Source organism: Ammospiza caudacuta, chromosome 3 (genome assembly GCF_027887145.1).
Source record: "Ammospiza caudacuta isolate bAmmCau1 chromosome 3, bAmmCau1.pri, whole genome shotgun sequence".
In the NCBI taxonomy this organism is placed as follows: domain Eukaryota; kingdom Metazoa; phylum Chordata; class Aves; order Passeriformes; family Passerellidae; genus Ammospiza; species Ammospiza caudacuta.
This window is the reverse complement of record NC_080595.1, coordinates 52,381,924-52,400,191: the sequence shown is the minus strand read 5'-3', so window position 1 is coordinate 52,400,191 and position 18,268 is coordinate 52,381,924. Positions and strand designations below refer to the sequence as shown.

At 36.3% G+C, this 18,268-nt stretch overlaps 1 protein-coding gene across 1 annotated transcript in view; it reads left to right on the top strand.

The window, feature by feature from the left end:
• Positions 1-18,268, top strand: part of UTRN (utrophin) — a 341,981-nt gene that overhangs the window by 320,958 nt on the left and 2,755 nt on the right. The window contains exons 71-75 of the mRNA XM_058801643.1: positions 6,894-7,052; positions 7,425-7,668; positions 13,951-14,059; positions 15,490-15,576; positions 18,207-18,229. Coding sequence (XP_058657626.1) covers positions 6,894-7,052; positions 7,425-7,668; positions 13,951-14,059; positions 15,490-15,576; positions 18,207-18,229 — 622 coding nt within the window. The remainder of the gene's footprint in view (positions 1-6,893; positions 7,053-7,424; positions 7,669-13,950; positions 14,060-15,489; positions 15,577-18,206; positions 18,230-18,268) is intronic.

Genomic DNA, 18,268 nt, shown 5'->3' with positions numbered 1-18,268 from the left:
TCTCTTTTTTTTTTTTAATTATGTGTTATCTTTATTGTAAAAACCAATTAAAATGCATTGGTTCTATGCTTGGAAAACATAGAACCCCTTGAATTGCTGATGGATTAAATAATTCTTTTTTAATGTAGAAACAAATTTTTTAACCTCATTTTATCATCAGTTCAGCTGATTAAATCAGCATTGTAGGACTCTGCCTCTTCTAAGTTATTAACAAATACCGTCAGGCTTTTTAAAGAGGAAAACTGAAATTGTTCTTGTTCAGCTTTAGTTTAAAAATACTGTAGGTCTCAGTAATACTTTCATTTACTGTTTTAAAATTTAATAATGAAATTATCTATGTGTAGGTAGTACACTATTAACAATTTACTTTGCTTGAAAGAAGCACATGTGACCCCCTTTAAATGTTGCCTCTTTCCTGATTAATTAACTCTATTTACATACCAAATAAAACTTTTTCATGCAAACTGTTTTAATGTGTTTCTGTCATTGGCACACTCACCAGTGAGAGAAATGCAGCCAAAATATTCCCTTTTAATTTCCCTTCCACAAAAAAAAGAAGAGCAAACATACTGTCATTTGGCAGGAAAGCTGCAAACTTGAAGGCAGCTAAATGCTCATACACTTGAGTTGTGTATTTTGAGATTAATGAGCCTACTCATATACAAAGACAAAACCACCATCCATCCCAATGGTGAAAAGCAGGGTGTGTGCTTGATTTTTACTGGTAAATCAGCTGTTGATTTTAAAGCAATTTCCCTGCATTCCTTTTCCTTAGGAAAAAAATCAAGATGGAAAGCTTGTGTACCAACAAGTGAGAGGGACCTCTGAATTTGGGTCTCAGTCAGGGGACTGTTACACAAAATATAGGCAAGAAAGTAACGATGTATGGCACCTTCTGTTTTACTTGCAGATTACAATGCATGCTCTCATAAAGTACTGAAGTACTCAAAATTCTGCAGACCTGTGGTTTAAAGTTTAAACTATATTCATAGAATCATTTAGGTTGGAAAAAACCTTTAAGACCACTAATGCAACTGTCCAAGTCCACCACTAAAGCATGTTCCCAAGTGCCACATCTAACTCCCTTAAATGCCTCCAGTGATGGTGACTCAAACCACTGCCCTGGGCTACCTGTTCCAGTGCTTGACAGCCCTTCTTGATGGAGAGGTTTTTCCAGGGAACTACAGAGCTATGAAGTTTGTATCCCAGTTTGGATCAGACATTGCTGAAACATTGGGAGTTTAGGATTATAGTTTGAACTTATATTTTTTAATGCCTCTTAACATAGAAATGGGGATGGTGTAACCGTTCTTATATGGATAGAATTCAAAGGAGCAATTTAAAATGTGAATATGTGTTTTTTCAGTTCAGTTGTAGAGCTCTCAACCAAGCTGCTTTTTTTTTTTTTTTACAGTATTATTTCAAACATTCAGGAAACAATTACTGATTTAGAAATCAAATTCTTTGCTTCTCATAATTGGATTTCTGCTTCATGATCTTATTTTTATCGGTCCTGAAGAGTCCTTCAGTTTAATGTGAATATAGAACAGAGGCAGTGTTGCACTTGATTTTGAAAGTTACTTTTTTGGTCTTATCAAGTTCACAATACTTTTAACATTCTTCATGCTTCAGAGATTATGTGTAAGAAGTCATCTACATTTGAATAAGAGAACTTCTGCTCTTAGGTAAATGTAATGAGTTTATTGTCAGGAACATTTTGCAATATGCCATTTGATTAAGAAAGCACTCATCAAAGATAATTCTTGGGTTCCAACTAACCTGTTTTCTTGAATGTCATTGTGACTTTTATCTCTCTGACTAAGCCTTTCCAACACTCCCCTTTTCAAGAGATATGTGAAGTCCATTAAAAAATGCTTTTTCCTTAATCAGAAAAATAGTTGTAGATAGCAAAAAAAAAAGGCACAGTCTCTACTGTAGTATGTCCCGCTTCTTTAAAAGCATTCTAATGCTCTCATGCGTGAATTTTCTGATACAAATACAATGAACAGAATTGTTTTCCCTTCATTTCATCTTCTCCTGACATTAGAGAGTTCTAAATGTTTAGGCTAGAATGTTGTGATAAATTTTATTTGGCTTTAATTCATGCAAAAGCATCTCTATCTTTAAAGCAGACTTATCTATCCACAAATTAAGATGAGCATAAGGAGAAAATTAAGTCTTTACAATAAGGAATGATAAATAGTGTTCCTAACAGAAAACTATGCCTCACAATTTGATAAATCATTATCAAAATGTATTAGAATGAAAATAAAAATTGTTAGAGAAATAGGACAAGAGTGTAACTCTCCTATTCCTGTAAGGTATGAACTATCCTAACCAGCCCATACTGAAGTGAATTGCAGTGGGCACAATATAAATACTTTCAGAATAAATGCAGACTTAGTAGCTGTTTCTGGTTTGTGCCTTTACTAGCAGTTATCTTCACATCCACAGCATTTTTGATGCTATTTCACACTTGTCTTAAGGCAGAGTTGGAACATATCTGAAATTTTATTTTTTAGGGGACCCTGCACTCAGTTTCAGAAGTAGGAACAGGTTCAGAAGTGAAGGTCATTGATACTTTTACCTGGCACTGCTACTTAATGTGGTGTAAGTCAAACTGGAGCCCCAGTATATAATAACTGAATACTGTGACATGATGTAAGGGGTTAAAAGGTATCTTGTCACAAGGAGAAACTAATTTCATGAGATGTTAAAATTAGGAGAAGACCAAGTAAATTAGATTAAGTATTTTTGAGTACCTTTTGTATCCTTATTCTAGTATGTCTCATAGCATCAGTAGGTCGATGTACACTTTATTTGGACTAGAACACATGGTGCTTAGTATGAGAGCTACAGCAAAAGTTAAAATTGTCAGTGAGGCAAGTTCATAAATAGCCACATCTTCCTGTCTTAAATCAAATTTAGCAGTTTTCTAAATCAGATAAAATAATGCACTGATGAAAAGTGATGGTCAAAAAATCTATATTTTCTTCCTACAACATAGTCAAATAAAAGAGAGGTTGTATGCAGCTTTATTTGCCTCTTGCTTCCTCTATGCACAATGCATGTTTTGGAATAGACCTCTTGAAAATATATGTCCACAAAGACAATAGGATCTTTCAAAGGTGTTTTCCCTGGGCTTCTTTGTTGGGGTGTTCTTGTCCTCTGAGATGTACTTCTTTCAAGTCTGATCTTCTGGGATGTCTTGTTTGCTGCTTTTTACTATGGTGAAATGCAGAATAGAAACTGCAGCATCTACTGTCAAAGGACTTTGTGTACTTCTAGCTGTTCCTCAAAGCACACAGGGTATTCAATAAAACAACCAGAAAAAATGAGCAATTAAATTTTACATTATGCTTTTATTTTGCTTGCTGATCACCATCTCCTACCACTTCAACAGAACCATGTCCCAGATTCTCCAAATGAAAGTATTTGCCTGGCATAGAACAATGACCTTATGTTGCAGGTCATTTGAAGCCCTGTCCTGGGATTCCTGTGCTACTAATGAATTTATCCTAATTAAAGTCATGAGGTTTGTTGGTTCAGGTTCAAGGTTGTGTTTTTTCAAACTAGTAATTTTGCAAGACAGACCAAAGGTAGAAAACATGGTGAAAATACAGTTTTGCTGCAGAAGCCTTCCTTTATCAAGTGCCTGTGAGGAAAGCATGCTGTCAGTTGCAACGTGTGATGCCTAAAAAAGGAGCAATCAATATTCACAGCCTCTCCAGTAGGCTTTCTGAGGCTCTGAACCAGTGGGAGAGAAGGGAAATGAAGCTTTTTCTAGACTGAATAACTTTGAGACCAAAATATAAAATTAGCTGTATTTGGCTGTGTTGATCTCATCTACTGGATCACAATATAGTATGTAATCATTTATTGTATTGTAAAGTCATTGTGCAAACTCTGTTTTAAAAGCCTTTATATGTTTCATTAAAAACTGAGGTTACACCTAATACAAAATCTTGACAGATTCTCAGGTTTAACAACTTAGAGTAAATATAATAAATCCAGCTTCATGGAGCCTTATTTTTAAAAAGATTCTGTTTAGGTGTCCTAAATTTTGTTTATAAACTATTTCACCATTTCAAAGCATAGACAGCAACTTTTTGATGCCTAATGAAAGTAACCAGACTAAACTAGATCAAGTAAACATCTCCTGACATCATCAACACCCTTGCACAAAAGAAGGCTCTATGTGTGGTCACACAGCATCACTGAAATTCACATGTAAGCAGGGTTTTGAAGCCCAGCTGATAAAGCTGTGTTCTCTCACCTGCCTGCTTTAACTCTGTTTCTGTGCTTGCCCAAGGGGTGACATTGAGCTGCCGTCGCTCTTGGCTTGCTGTGGCCATTTCAGTCCCAGGGTACTCTGCACGTTTTGCAGGGCTGTTTGAAGCCCCCAGAGGGGTTACATCACTTTGGCAAAAAATTTGTTAAAAGGAGTAGGATATTTTTGTCAGGATGACTAAAGGGTATAGAAGTACAATGAGGTTTTAATTATCACATTGGAACCTGATCCAAACTCCATTAACTGCACTAGCCTTTTTTTAATTTCGAGTAGACATGGAAGTATTGATGAAAAACAATAGTGATTATGAATTTCCCTGAGATCACTCAAGTAGTGAAGAAGATAAAGCAGTTAAAGGCTTTTTATTTGTTTGTTTTGTTTTGTAGATAATGGGGGGAAAGGAACACTGATCTGTTTGTTTCTGTTTCTTTTTCAGCTAGCACTCTTGGATGTTGCTATTTTTTTTTAGGACTTAAATGTACATGCAACCCCAATTACATTTAACTCTATATATATGTATTTAATAAAAAATTCATTAAAATTATTCATTTGCAGGGAAGATCCACGTTGTCATGTCTGTACTGACAGCAGCCAAGGCAGCTAAGAAATAAGTGAATGTACATTATTTTCTTTAAACTTTCTACTCATTTTTAAGAGCAAAACTCAATAATTAGGTTTTTCATCTAGTGGACAGAACTGCCACAGGCTATATATTTTCTTGTTTGGATTTTTTTTTCAGCAGGCACAGTATTACTTGATGTACATTTCTTTGCACAAGTCTAAATTTTCAAGTCTTGATGATGGGTTGGGAAGTAGAAACCACATGATAGCTTTGGGTAGATAGTGAATAGTTATCCTTGGGAAAAAATAATTTGGTGCTGTTCTACCATGAGATTAGTCTTCAGCACAAATTTTGTCTCAGTACAGACAATACTACAGAGAACCCAATCATTTTGCTAAATGATAGAAGTACTTTTCCAAGAGAGACACACCAGGAATCAGGATTTATTAAATCTTTGGCCTTTTTGTCTTGTTTCTAATACTGATGATGCTTTTAAATTGGTATTGATATACTGAGCTAGTGGTACTTTAACAGGATAAAGTAAGATTTTTCATTTCACAAACAGTATTTATGCAACTCTCATCTGTTCCTGTCATGAACATTTTCTCCTTTTGTCCCGAGAGTTCGAACTTATTTCTGATGTACCCCCTAATCCATATGCATGTCCCATAAGACACCTAATGATTTTCACTTTTACATGCATTTATTTATAAACTACAGAAATAACTGCTGTTTCTTCCAGGATATACTTTTCTTAGTAACTGGTTTTACTATTCATTCAAATGAGACAGTACATTTGGAAATTCTGTGATGAAAGATGTTAAATTGACTGTCAGGGAATTTTTAAAGCCTCCTGGAAATCTCCATTACACTTTTATTTGGAAAAGATCTTTGCATATAGTAAATTCTGATTTTGAGGATGCTTTTCATTTCATAACCAGTGGATAGCAGAATTTGCAACTGCTAGTTTCCAACAATAGGAGGTAAAATGTTAGCACATAAAACATTTTTAATGTGAAAAAATCTCTTTTCTAAATAATACCTGAATATGTGTGTATATACTGCCCACGTGTGTGCCACTCTGCTCTGACCATGCTTTAACTGTAGGAGATGTTTAAGGTAAAGTTTGTGCCAATACTTCATGATATCATAATGTGTGCAGTATCTGGTTTGTAGTCAGTTAAAGGAAATAATTCAAGGAGGGTTTTTTTCATCATTTTTACTGCTGCAGCAACTTCTCTCTTAAAAATGAATAGTATATGTTTTTCTGTTGTTGATTCATCCTTCTTGAGGGACCAAGCAAGTAAACTGGTTTTAGGATGTGGTGTCTTTCACTTTCTATCCATCTGACTTTATTTATGGAGAAAAGCTAGCAACTTGGAAAGTAAGGCACATCTGTACAAAACCAAATTCACTTGGGTATTACAGCATAATAGTGTCAGGACTTCTGTATCTCCTTACCAGAAGGTAATTTCATGTGAGTCAGGAGGAGGACAGTGCTATAGTTTATTTCTGTCCCTGAACCTCTACGAAGGACATCTACTACCAATGCAGAATTTCAAGGTCTTGTATGTGTATATCAAAATCGGGGGATAAAAACGGAACTTTTTTCCTCTAATTTTAATGGGACTTTTTGTTCTCTAATCTTATCAGGTAAATTGAGCAAACCAAAATTATCTCCTAAAAATTTCAAAAATGTCACATATTGTTAGAAGATGCTTGTTTTATTTAAGGCATTTCAAATCAGTCATCTTTGATTGCTGATTCTTGTTTTCATTCTTTCTTTTCAAACCACTTGCAGCATTTATTCTTTATGCATAGATTAAACTAAACTGATCCTTTACTACAGATTAATTTTTTTTTTCCTGTGCATTGTATGTTTTTGTGGTTTCCTTTCAGTATGTTTTTCAGGCTTAATTTCTTCTTGTTGCTTAGTCTTTTTCCATAAACAAACAAAATCCCTCAGCTTGATAGAGATGTTTGCTCACATAATAAATGTTTTACTGCTCTGTCTTTATCTGTGTTGTTTTATTGTTTCAGAGAGGATGAGCATGCCCTTATCCAGCAGTATTGTCAGACGCTGGGAGGAGAGTCACCTGTGAGTCAGCCACAGAGTCCTGCTCAGATACTCAAGTCAGTGGAGAAGGAAGAGCGGGGAGAGTTGGAGCGTATCATTGCCGACCTTGAGGAAGAGCAAAGGTCTCATAATCATCTTACTGGTGTCTGAATTGTCATTTTGTTGTTGTCTGAGCTATGCACGTACTATGTTGAAGATGAGAAAGACCTAGAAGTTATGATTTCAGCAAAAAAACCTCCAACAATCCACAATCAAGGCAGATATCATGCATAGGCTGGCTCTGTTAGAAGAGGGAGGTGTCTGTGAAGAAATAAATTAGTTTCACTTTTACTTCACTTTTTTTCAATCCCCCATAAAACACAAGTCAAGACATTGTCTTTGTTTGAGCTATTTGCATTGTTAGTTGGAGATGCTAACATTGTTTGATCTAAGAAGTCCTTTATTTACATTTACTTGATCAAGTCATCATTCTCCTCCACTTTTCAATATCCCAGGAGTCTGCAGATAGAATATGAGCAATTAAAGGAGCAGCATCTTCGGAGAGGAATAAACCCTCTTGCGTCACCTCCTGACTCTGTTGTGTCACCTCAACATGCTTCTGAAGATGCTGAGCTCATTGCTGAAGCTAAACTCCTGAGGCAGCATAAAGGTCGTCTGGAAGCAAGGATGCAAATATTGGAAGATCACAATAAACAATTGGAGTCTCAGCTTCACAGGCTACGGCAGCTGCTCGAGCAGGTACTTGAACACTTTGCCCCATATGATTTCTGCACAATGGGATTTCTTGGTGGAGCAAAGGCATTGACATTTTACTGCAGATATTTTCACCATGTACTCTTGGTCTGTTGCAATCAGTCATTTCTAATGAGATGTTTTTTCTTACACTCTACTATGAGTATTGTTAAAAAATCGATCTAGAAGATGCTTGTTTTATTTAAGAATTTCAAATCAGTCATCTTTGATTGCTGATTCTTGTTTTCTTGCTGATTTCTTGTTTTTGACATGCTTAATGTAAAATGAGCAGAAAATGATTGAGTGCTGGAGTGATCATGGGAACTTAGGGAGCACTGAGAATAACACAAACAAGAGCGATAGCTTTTCATTAACTAAAAAGCATGGGAAGAAAATATAGACCCCACTCCAAGTAATGATGCCAGCCACATTCCATGTTTGATTTAAATTTTACCAGACGCTTTCCTTAAATAATATGTTTATGTTTAATCACAGTTAGTTACTCAGATCTCTCTTAGCATGCCAGAGACAGATGGCCAAAGATGTGTCTGAAATACAAAGGAGCAATTAATTACATTAAAAATCCAGTTCCTCTTGAGTGGCATATTTAGACCAGTAAGCTACAGTAAAGTGGTCTTTCACGCAAGTGAAAAGGTAAGAGACTTTTAGCAGGTGCTGGTAGCTGGAGATCACAGGGTTTCCTTGTTGGCAGAAGGAACACTGATTGCTTTGGAAGCCAGCATGTGCACACCTGGCTTGTAGAAATAACAGGAGCAACTTATACCATAATACCACAGTAAGAGCAGCAACATAGGTGTTGTTAGAGATGGTTGTTTGTACCATCATGTGTGGAAGCTTGAGTAATGAAGATAAATTTGTATGAATGTTTTCTTCTAATTAATCATTATGTTTGGGTCAGAGTACAGTAAGGCAAGTATTTCCTGCCTTCCATGAGTCAGATGTAGTAGGGGATTTAACTAAGCCAAGAAACAGGCTACATAAACCAGGTATTAAAATGGCCTAAGTTCCCGCTGTAGATCATACTCTCATTACAGGGATTAAGGTATTTGCTGTTTGTTTTGCTGGCTGACTTTGTCAATTTTCTAGGCAGGTTTGGCTCAATAGGATTTAGATGCATCTGTTCCAGTGACTTCCCTACCCCTCTAGCAGACTAAATTTTTTTGTTGCTGCTGTTATTCTAGGATTTTAATCAGTATTTGAGTAGCTATAATATTCCATAGGGAAGATAGCAACTGGTGCATTGTTAATAATAGTTTATAAACTAATGATCTTGGGATATGTGGCCAATACTTGGTCATTCAGAGAAGGGTTTAAAATCTGCAAAGAAACATGGCTGAATAAAACAAAGAAGTTCTGCCAAACCCATGTTCCCTTGCAGCTTAGTGCTTAGAGCAGAAACTTGTTCACCCCTTAAACTTCTTTTTTTTCCCCTAATGTAGCTAAGGATGATCTCACAATTTTGTAATCTTTTTGGAGTCTTTACACCATTCTCAGTAACACCTTTAGGGTATACATTTTTGTTGTGATAAAATGGGTGGAAGAAGGGACAGTAATTCTTATCATTTCTGCCTTTGGAATTTTCTAGGCATTCTGCAGCTTTTGGGTTCAGATGGGGTAAAGCAGAATAGAGGTGACGTTATTCAGTATTTCTGTGTTTACAACTCATTTACTGTAACTGTTGCTCTTTGTGCTTTCTGTCCGCCTTGTCTTGTCTCTGTGGGAGTCATGCCATACTTCTGATTGTTTCAAGTATTATTTCCTAAGGTCTTTGTTTCTACTCTGTCATTTAATAAAGTGGCTCATGCAGAGTCAAGTATATGAGAAGATCTGCATTATTTCTTTTATAACCTGTCTGTGGCTTTTCAATGTGCCTTTCTATATATTTCATTACTTAATTTACCAGATGTTTCACAAACTATTTCCAAAATGTTGAGGCTACTCCCCTGATGGCAATTCAGAAAGTATAAATAATTTAAATTTTTAGTAATGTTCTTTGAAATTTATTTTGACATTGATAGAATTATGAAGCAACACTGATTTCTATTACTGCCCCCTTTCTGAAAAAGAAAGACCACTCTTCAGCATGTCTGTTGTTCTGTCAGCTTGGCCACTACCTTTTAGGACAGCCTTTATCTCTTTCACTGCTTGGGGAAGAACTTTACTGGAAGCCCATTCATATTTATTTGCTTGTTTTGCTTTTACTGGCTATCCCAGTTATTTTTAGGAGATGAAAGGAATACCTTTTCTTATTAATGAGATGGATGATTTGCAAGAAAGATACTCATAAGTCTCAATCTCGAAATATAGAACAACAATATAATTACTAGTATTAAAGGACACAACTGTCTTACAGCAATATCTTTGCCATGACTGGCATTTCATGCCGTCTGTTTGTCTATTCTATCAACAGCAACTCTCCTCATTCCTCTTTTCCTGACTGGTGTTTTATATCACTGAGTATAAAATACTGGGACTTGTTTTTTTCTCCAAAAGATTGGAGTGAGTCTGTCTATACACAGATATGGGGGTAGAGAGTTAATGAAATTTAGAAACTTTCATGTAGTAGCTGCCTAATCTAGATGAGAGCATTCTAGGACATTCTTTAGAGAGCACCTTCAGCAGAAATATGCATGCATCCTCACTGCACATTTGTCTACTTCAGGTCACAGTTCTGAGGTTACCATACTATTTTTATTTTAGCAAGCCCAAAGGATTGGTAACTGTCACAGAATGTTGTCGTTTTTGTCTGCCTGATTGATTAGGGTGCCAAAGAGGAAGGTGAAACAGAACTGGCATGTGACAGCTTTGATACCAACATGTTAATCAGACAGAGAAAACACAAAGAATCCATTCTCATTTTTCTTTTTTCAGCCTTTATAGATGCTGCATTTGCAAAGTCAAAGTGAGTCCTATTATGAAGGGCATTTAAAGTCTGCTTGATTTTTTTCTCTGTTTTCTCTGAGCTACTGAATAGAAGTTTCATATTGGATTAGATATTGAAGTGAGTGGGAGCTAAAATCATCTGTCAACAGCTGTATGATCAGACAGAGAGTAAATAGGGGCTGCAACTCTCTTTCCAGCTGAAATCAGAAGAGCTTTATCAGAAGAGCATAGGAGAGTTTGTTTCTTTTATAGCCGGGAGAAAAATTCTGGAGCAAGAAGAAATATCTGTGATGAATGTGGTAGTAAAATTGGCATTTTTGAGGTGTCTTGTGATTCAGACTGGGGACACTGAGGTTTAGTTTGGTTTTTTACCAAAAGCAGCAGATGTCAAGGAAAGAGCAGGTATGTCTTTGCTGTCCATTACACCACAGATCACTTCAGGCTCTTCTTTGGGAAAGACACCAGCAGGAGGCATAGTGTATGCAGGAGGCATAAGGCACTGTAGATTAAAACTGGTTGAAATAAATATCTCTTTTAAATGCTTTAAAAACTGCTGTAATACCAAAATAAAATTAAGACTTCATCATTTTCTGGAGAAGGACTTATTTGTCCCTTCATATCTTTGCTTGGTTTTTCCTGGAAAGAAGTTGGAAAACTCCCTGAGACTGGAGTTGGAAACCTCTCCCTCACTCCCATAGAGGCATGCTCAGTATCCCTGCTTTTATTTCTTTCAAGAAGAAGCAGCAGGTGTATAATAGCATCTAAAGCTAGTTGCTTTTGGTTTCTGGCTTATGGGCTGTCTGCTGAGTTGTTTTGAATAAGAATACATGAACTTCTTGATACCTGAAGTGGGTTAGGATGGAAGTGCTCATATTTTGTAGGTGTTACATAAATGGATTCAAATACAATGTGATTTTCTACTGTTATTTTTCTCATGTTCTTCAACAAAATTGTTAAATCATGCCATATCCTCAACTGGCTTGCATTTAATATTTTCCAGTATCTGATTGTTATATTGAGGCAATTGTACCACCATGACAAACGTTCACTTTCTGCTCCAAACTCCACTCTTCAACTGCATAACAATATTGTCCTTAATTTGGAAGAAGAGTTTTGTTTGTTTAGGCTTTTCTTTTTATTGCAGTCACTTGAACTATGCAGTGTATCATTTATCAGTATATTTAAATGAAAATTAAGTAATCAGGCGTTGCCATCTGATTAGAAGATGATGGTGTTGTGGGTTTTGACTTGTTTTTAAATCCAGCTGCAATATTTCATTCTGACTGCTACAGCAACATATGGAACATCAATGTAAGGTATTCCAAGTATATTTTGTTTTCTCTCAGATTATCCTCTGACAGTCCCGGTGCTCTGCAGTGCTCTTCTATCACAATAGAACTACTAAGTGGTACCTTGACTAACTCATCACCTGAGTTTGTAGACATTTAGTTTCTGTCTAGCAACATGAGCTGTTGTCTTTGCAGTGCCTCACTCTCCTTGACTGAGCCTATGTGTTGCTGTGCTGCAGTTGTGTATGTCCAGCACAGATCTTCTCATTCACCCTCATTGATCTGTGCACCATTTATTCATAGTTGCTGCTTGAACAGGGCCAGAGGCAGAGATTTACTCCAGGTGCAAGTTTGCATTGGATGATTCACATTCTCTCTGTTCACCTTTTTGTGGGGTGGGCAAGCAGTGACTGCTTCTGGAGTTAGTTCTGTTGTTCTGTAGGAGGAGACTCTTCACCTGTGGAGAATGTGCTTCTACTGCTCTAACATTTCAGACAGTGGTTCCTGGCAATACAGAATTGCCTGGGTTAAGCAATCCTACGCTTCTCTGATTTAAAATCACCACACTCATTGTACTTAGACTCTTTAGCTGGATTGAAGCCTGGTACTGAGCAGCAAATTACTTAACTACCTGATAGTAATTCACTGTTCACAGAAGTGTCTTGACAGTGAAATCCTTCTCTGGCTTGAAAACATTTCAATTTTTCTTTGTCTCCTATGCAGACTCAAATGTCTTGATTTATTCTTTAAGTCCAAGCTGGCCTTTAGTATTGTCATGCTGAAAGAGATAAAATTTAGAGGAGTTTTAGTGAAGATTGTTTTTGTTCGGTTGGAAGCTATCTCAAGAAATTGAGTATTTCAGTAAAGGCTGTGAAGTGCAAAGGAGCAAACTTGTGCACAAATTAACAGCCATTCTGTATTCTAACTCTGCATCAAGTCTCATAGCTGCTCTAGGTACTTGCTCAGTTTCAAAAAGATCTTAAAAGCAATGATCTTTTGTATTACTTCAGTATCTGCTTTTGACAGATGTACTTAAATAACCTGCTTCTTAAGCTGTTTAGAAGTAATCTCATGATTTGCAATCAAAAAGATAAGAGATAGCAGCAACAATTTTAGTTAAATCTACTTCAGATGTAAATATTATTTCACTTATGTTTTTTTCAGAACAATCACTTCTGGAGTTAAAATACTGTATTACCAGTTTCCTCCTCAAAAGGAATTTTTAAAATGAGAAAGGAAAGAAAAGAAGGGAAAAATGCCTGAATAAGGTCTCTTCCAATATTCCTGAGCTGCTATGGCCTTTTCTTATTTTCTGTTCATATATGTATATTTAAATGTAATCTCACACACATGGTTACAACTAAATGTAATATTAATTTCTGTGATTCTTCAAGTGAATTGAAGAGGCCAGAAAAGCTTCTTTTCAAAGTATATAAGCTACTTCTCATAATTTTCAGGAGTTTGTGTAGTACAAATTCCTGCAAATTTGGTGTCTTCTACAAGGTTGAGAAGCAGCGTCAGCAGGAATGATGGCTGGCTACCACTTTTTGGATTTAATGAAGTTGTTTTGAGTTTGTCTTGAGTGTTCATTTGATTCTGGTGTTCTACAAATCTGTTCATAATTGAACAGTTGTTTTTAAGTATGCTCAGTCATCCTTGTAAAGCTTTTCATGGGGCCATGGCTGAATGTCCTGTTTGTGTGTGTATATACCCATGCAGATAAATACAACCTAAATGATCCCATGGTGTAGTCTTTCTGCAGAGCTGGACTGGGAACCTTGGCATACTGTGTGTGTTGTATGTTACCTTGTGTTTTTGTGATGCAACAGAACGTTGTTTTTATCAAGACCATCAACTGGAGTCTTGTAACAGCTGTTCTTGAGTCTAGATTTTCTTTTAACAAGTTCTTGGTTTGGTGGTTTTTTTACCACTCATCAGTTGTATAGACTTAAGCCAACTTTGAATAGTTTGGAGAACAAACAAGGAAGAGCACACAAAAAAGGAAAGGAACAAAATGGCTGCATGCTAGCCTACAATTAAATCATGTATTAGGATACAAGTAACCTAAATTTTGGTTTTCTTGTCTTTAATGTAGCCCGAGTCAGACTCCCGGGTCAATGGCGCCTCCCCCTGCGCGTCGCCCCAGCACTCTGCCCTCAGCTTCCCGCTGGAGCAGGACACAAGCTCGCAGTTCCATCAGACAGGTGAGTGCTCTCATCAGATAATGTGCTCATGAGGCCATAGGTGACTGCTGGAGGGGTTTGTTGGCACCTTCTGGACAGATTTGTAAATCAAAAGGAGTGGATCTTTGCGATGCTGCTGCTCAGTGCAGCTGGAGGTGTTGCTTCCTCACACTTGTGAAGAGCTGCTCTATCCTAAGAATCCACAAGACTCTGAATTACAGGCTTTTGTCAATAGACTCCTTGTTTCCAGCTATTCTTACCAAGTGAATTTACTGGGCAAATCCATCCTCACTGAAAGGGGAACCAGACCAGACTGAAGAGGCCAAGAGCTGTTTGTGCTACAGTACACACATGGACCCAAGTAATCTGTCAGATACGGGACCAAATGTCCAAATCACACAATCTACACTTGCTGTCTGCTTTAAAAATTCTTGTGTAACCTCTGCTTATCCTGGTACTTTGATGTTCCCATTCCCAAAAGGTTCACATCTTTATGAATAATTCAATATTTATGGGTACAGACTCTGCACATAAAGGGATTTCTTTCTCTCTTGGAAGATTATTTTAAATTCTCCAGTATCAGAACTCACTAATTTCACCATGAGTTAGCAGAAATAACTACAGACCATTGCATGGACAAAAGTAGGGGAAAAGAGAAAATACTTCTCTCAAATTATCTTATGTACGAATTCTTCCTGTTTCTGTTTTTAAGCCTTGGGTTATAGATTAAATATTATTTTATTTCTGTAGAAAACAGGAAAAATATTCTCTTGTGTACTGAACATTTTTCATTCAGCATTAACCTATGTTTTTAGTTTAGCTGGAAAAACATGGAACTTGAGCCTGATTTCACGCAGTATGAAAGATGCTGTCCAATGAAACTGCCAACAACACAGCCAGTTATGTTCCCTAACCATTCTCTTGGCTAATTTTAAGCATCATTTTTCAAAGATATGGCAAGGGGGATTTTAGCACTATTGAAATGGCTGGTACATATTGATTAAAGACCACCTAAAAGATAAATGTTGGGATTTTTTTCAGAGAAAAAATGGTGTATTCACTCTGAAAGTTACATGACAAATCATCTGCAATTTAATAGAGTACCTACTGAGTTTAATTACCTCATCTTGTAATTTTATTTAACTGTAAATGTTTATATACTGTTCCTTGCTGGCAACTTCTAGTTAAATCCTGGATGCAATGGTTAAGTTTTAATGAAAGAGAAATGAGTTTGACTGCAAATCAATAATGTAACTTTCATGTCCTCTCCCAAGGCAGGCAATTATCAATGATAGTTCCTGCACATTACAAAGGTTTCAGGTACTGTTTTCCTGTGAAATATAAAGGAGTAATTAACTGGAATGTTGGCTAAGAATGTCTTTTAGAATGTCATTGTCCTTTTTTTTTCTCCTCTTGTTACAAAAATGATTTTTTTGTTGTCATATCTGCAGATGACTTGTTAGTTCCACCTCATGATACCAACACAGATCTAACAGATGTTATGGAGCAAATCAACAACACATTTCCAGCTTGCTGCTGTAAGTTTAACAAAATATGTCTTGAGAATCATATTGAATTTGAGGTGGTCTTTTGAAAAAAAAAAAATCACTCTTGTGGTATTGACTAGGAGAATAAATATCTCTGAGGAGATTTCTTGTGTAAATATATGCAAGCTGTATAATTCTGTCCCTTAAAATTCCTCAATATACACTACTTTTGAAGGTAGATAAATGTTCTTGTTTTAAGTGGAAGCAATTCATTATAAGAAAAGCCTGTAGCTCAATGTGGAATTTTCAGCAATGCCCAAATAAGAGGAAAGACATCAAGAATCTCACTAGCTGCTGATGAAGACCTTTTGTAGAACTTAAGTGAATGCAGATTCAGAATTTCTGAATGCAGTTTTTGTAATAAACCTTGAAAAAACAGTCCTTAGACTAATTACTGAGCTAGTTATTAAATAGACCAGAGGAAATCTGTGAATGCAGCATTTAACACCTTTCCCTGCTTAAATGCTTTGGAAGTTGATATTTTATTCAGTGTCTATTAAAGAGAGATCAAAAGGAAAACCAGCTTGTCCCTATGCATGTCCTTTATCAGCTGACATACATTTCCCCTGATCCTCCTTACTGTGTCACTGCACTTGAAAAAGTGAGAATCTGTCTCATGTATTATGGTGGGTTTTGTAAAATTCATTTATACATATATATGGAGAAAAACATCAGCTCTTTTGCCTTAGAGAAACAGTAGTGAAAACTTTGGTAGATTTTCAAAACTATTGGAAGCTTCAAATGAAATGTAATAATAATGATCAGTTTTAAAAGGCAGAAGTCAGAGAGTGGCTGTTTATGCCCAGTCCTTTTGGAAGCACCAAGACTCAACTCTATGCTATTTCATAAACTCTATGGACCCTGTTAAAACACCCCTTTTATCTCTTGAACACACATTGCTGCATCACAGAAGATGGAACTTGCATGGTTTGAAAAATCAAATGAGGTTCCAGCAAAAAAGGTCGTTTCTGTTATCATTTTTGATGAGTTCAACAATTCAGAGCCCCTTGTTCTGCAAATTAGGGTTTTGATTCTAAGGAGCATCTCATTTGAGGTCAACAACTAGTGGAGCTGCTCAGCACACCTTGAGGATGTGTGTATACAAATCAGAATAATCGGTATAAAATGCAACTCAAGCATTAGTTCTTGGTTTTGAAAGTTACTGTCGTGCTGGGTGACTATACAGCTACATGGTCATTTAGCCCAAATGAACTTAAAGCAAATTGCATTGTGTTAGGACAAGCTTGGTAATGATGGCTGTTCTCCAGGACTGGAAAACAGAAAAAAATTTTGATTCCATGAGCAAACACCTTGAATGAGACAGGAGAATACTGCGAGTGAAAACCAGGCCCCTTCATATTGTGAAGTCTATCTGAGCATTTAAGATTAAAAGAAAGCACATTTCCAAATTTCATGTGATTTTTTTTTCCCCATTGTCAGCTTAAACCACCTTGCCCCAATTAGTAGGTACTACTTATGCTTGCTCTCATTCAGTCATTCTATAACATCCTTTAGTTTGAAGTAAATTTTTTTAACTATCAAATTCACATCTTAAATGTTTTAGAAGCCTGGAATGAGGATTATTAGTCTGGCCTTCCCAAAAAAGTGCATTAGACTCTGAGTTTTGCTAAGGAAGACCATGACAGACTATCCAAGTCCACCATCTTTTCCTGTGGCCGTTTGAGAGGGATCTGTTTTCCTGGCTGGACAGTTGTCAAATCTGTTCTGTAAGACTTTAAATGACGTAGATTCCACGGACTGTCTAGGCATCACCTAGACAGTATTCCTAACCTTAAAGAATAAAGGAAGTCCTTAGACTCTTTATTATATCCAAGCTCAATTTTATCAAAACAGCCTTCATGTACAACATCTCATGTCCAATTATTAAAAAAAAGTAAAACCAAACCAGGAAGTAAAAGTCTTCCTTCACAACCTCATCTTTACTTGTCTCTTCTGCTATGGCCACAGCCATATCAAGGAGTTACTAGCATCTGAGCCTTATGCAGATAATTTTTATCCCATTTTGACTGTTTAACAGAGATAGTAGTCTTGCTTGTTTGTTTTTCTGGGTTTCAGGTTATAATTCATCTTGAAATCCATCTTCCTATTTATCTCAAATATCCTTTATGAAGCAATTATTCCTATAGTAAGGCTAGCAATACTTGCAATGGTGGATTTTGTTCTTTTGTGGGTTTTTTTTGTCCTTCAGATCCACTGATCATGGATATAATGCCACTTTTTCCTTCCTTATTTATGTCATTGGTCCTCAGAAGTAGGCAGGTGTACAACACTGTGCAGAAGTCTTGTCTGTGCATTTAAGTGATGTCCAGAACAGAAGCTTTTAAAAAGATGATACTGTAATACATCACTCAGGGGTTTAGATATGGCTACAGATGGTGAAAATGAAGCAATTAGTTTTAACTATATCATTATAATGCTATGAATTTGTTGAAAGTAAGTTTATGAAGAATTAAACCGCTGCAACACATTTCTTGTTAAATGTTTAAAGATATGTATTTTTTTTCTTCTGTAGTATGTGTTTTCCTGATAACAACTTTGTTTTTAAACTGTCAAAATGCAAAATCATGTAAATTTCTAACCTTTTTTTTTTCTATTTGCAGCAAGTTTCACTGGCAGACAACAGGTATGAGACATATTTATACAATTGCATAGGCATTGGAAA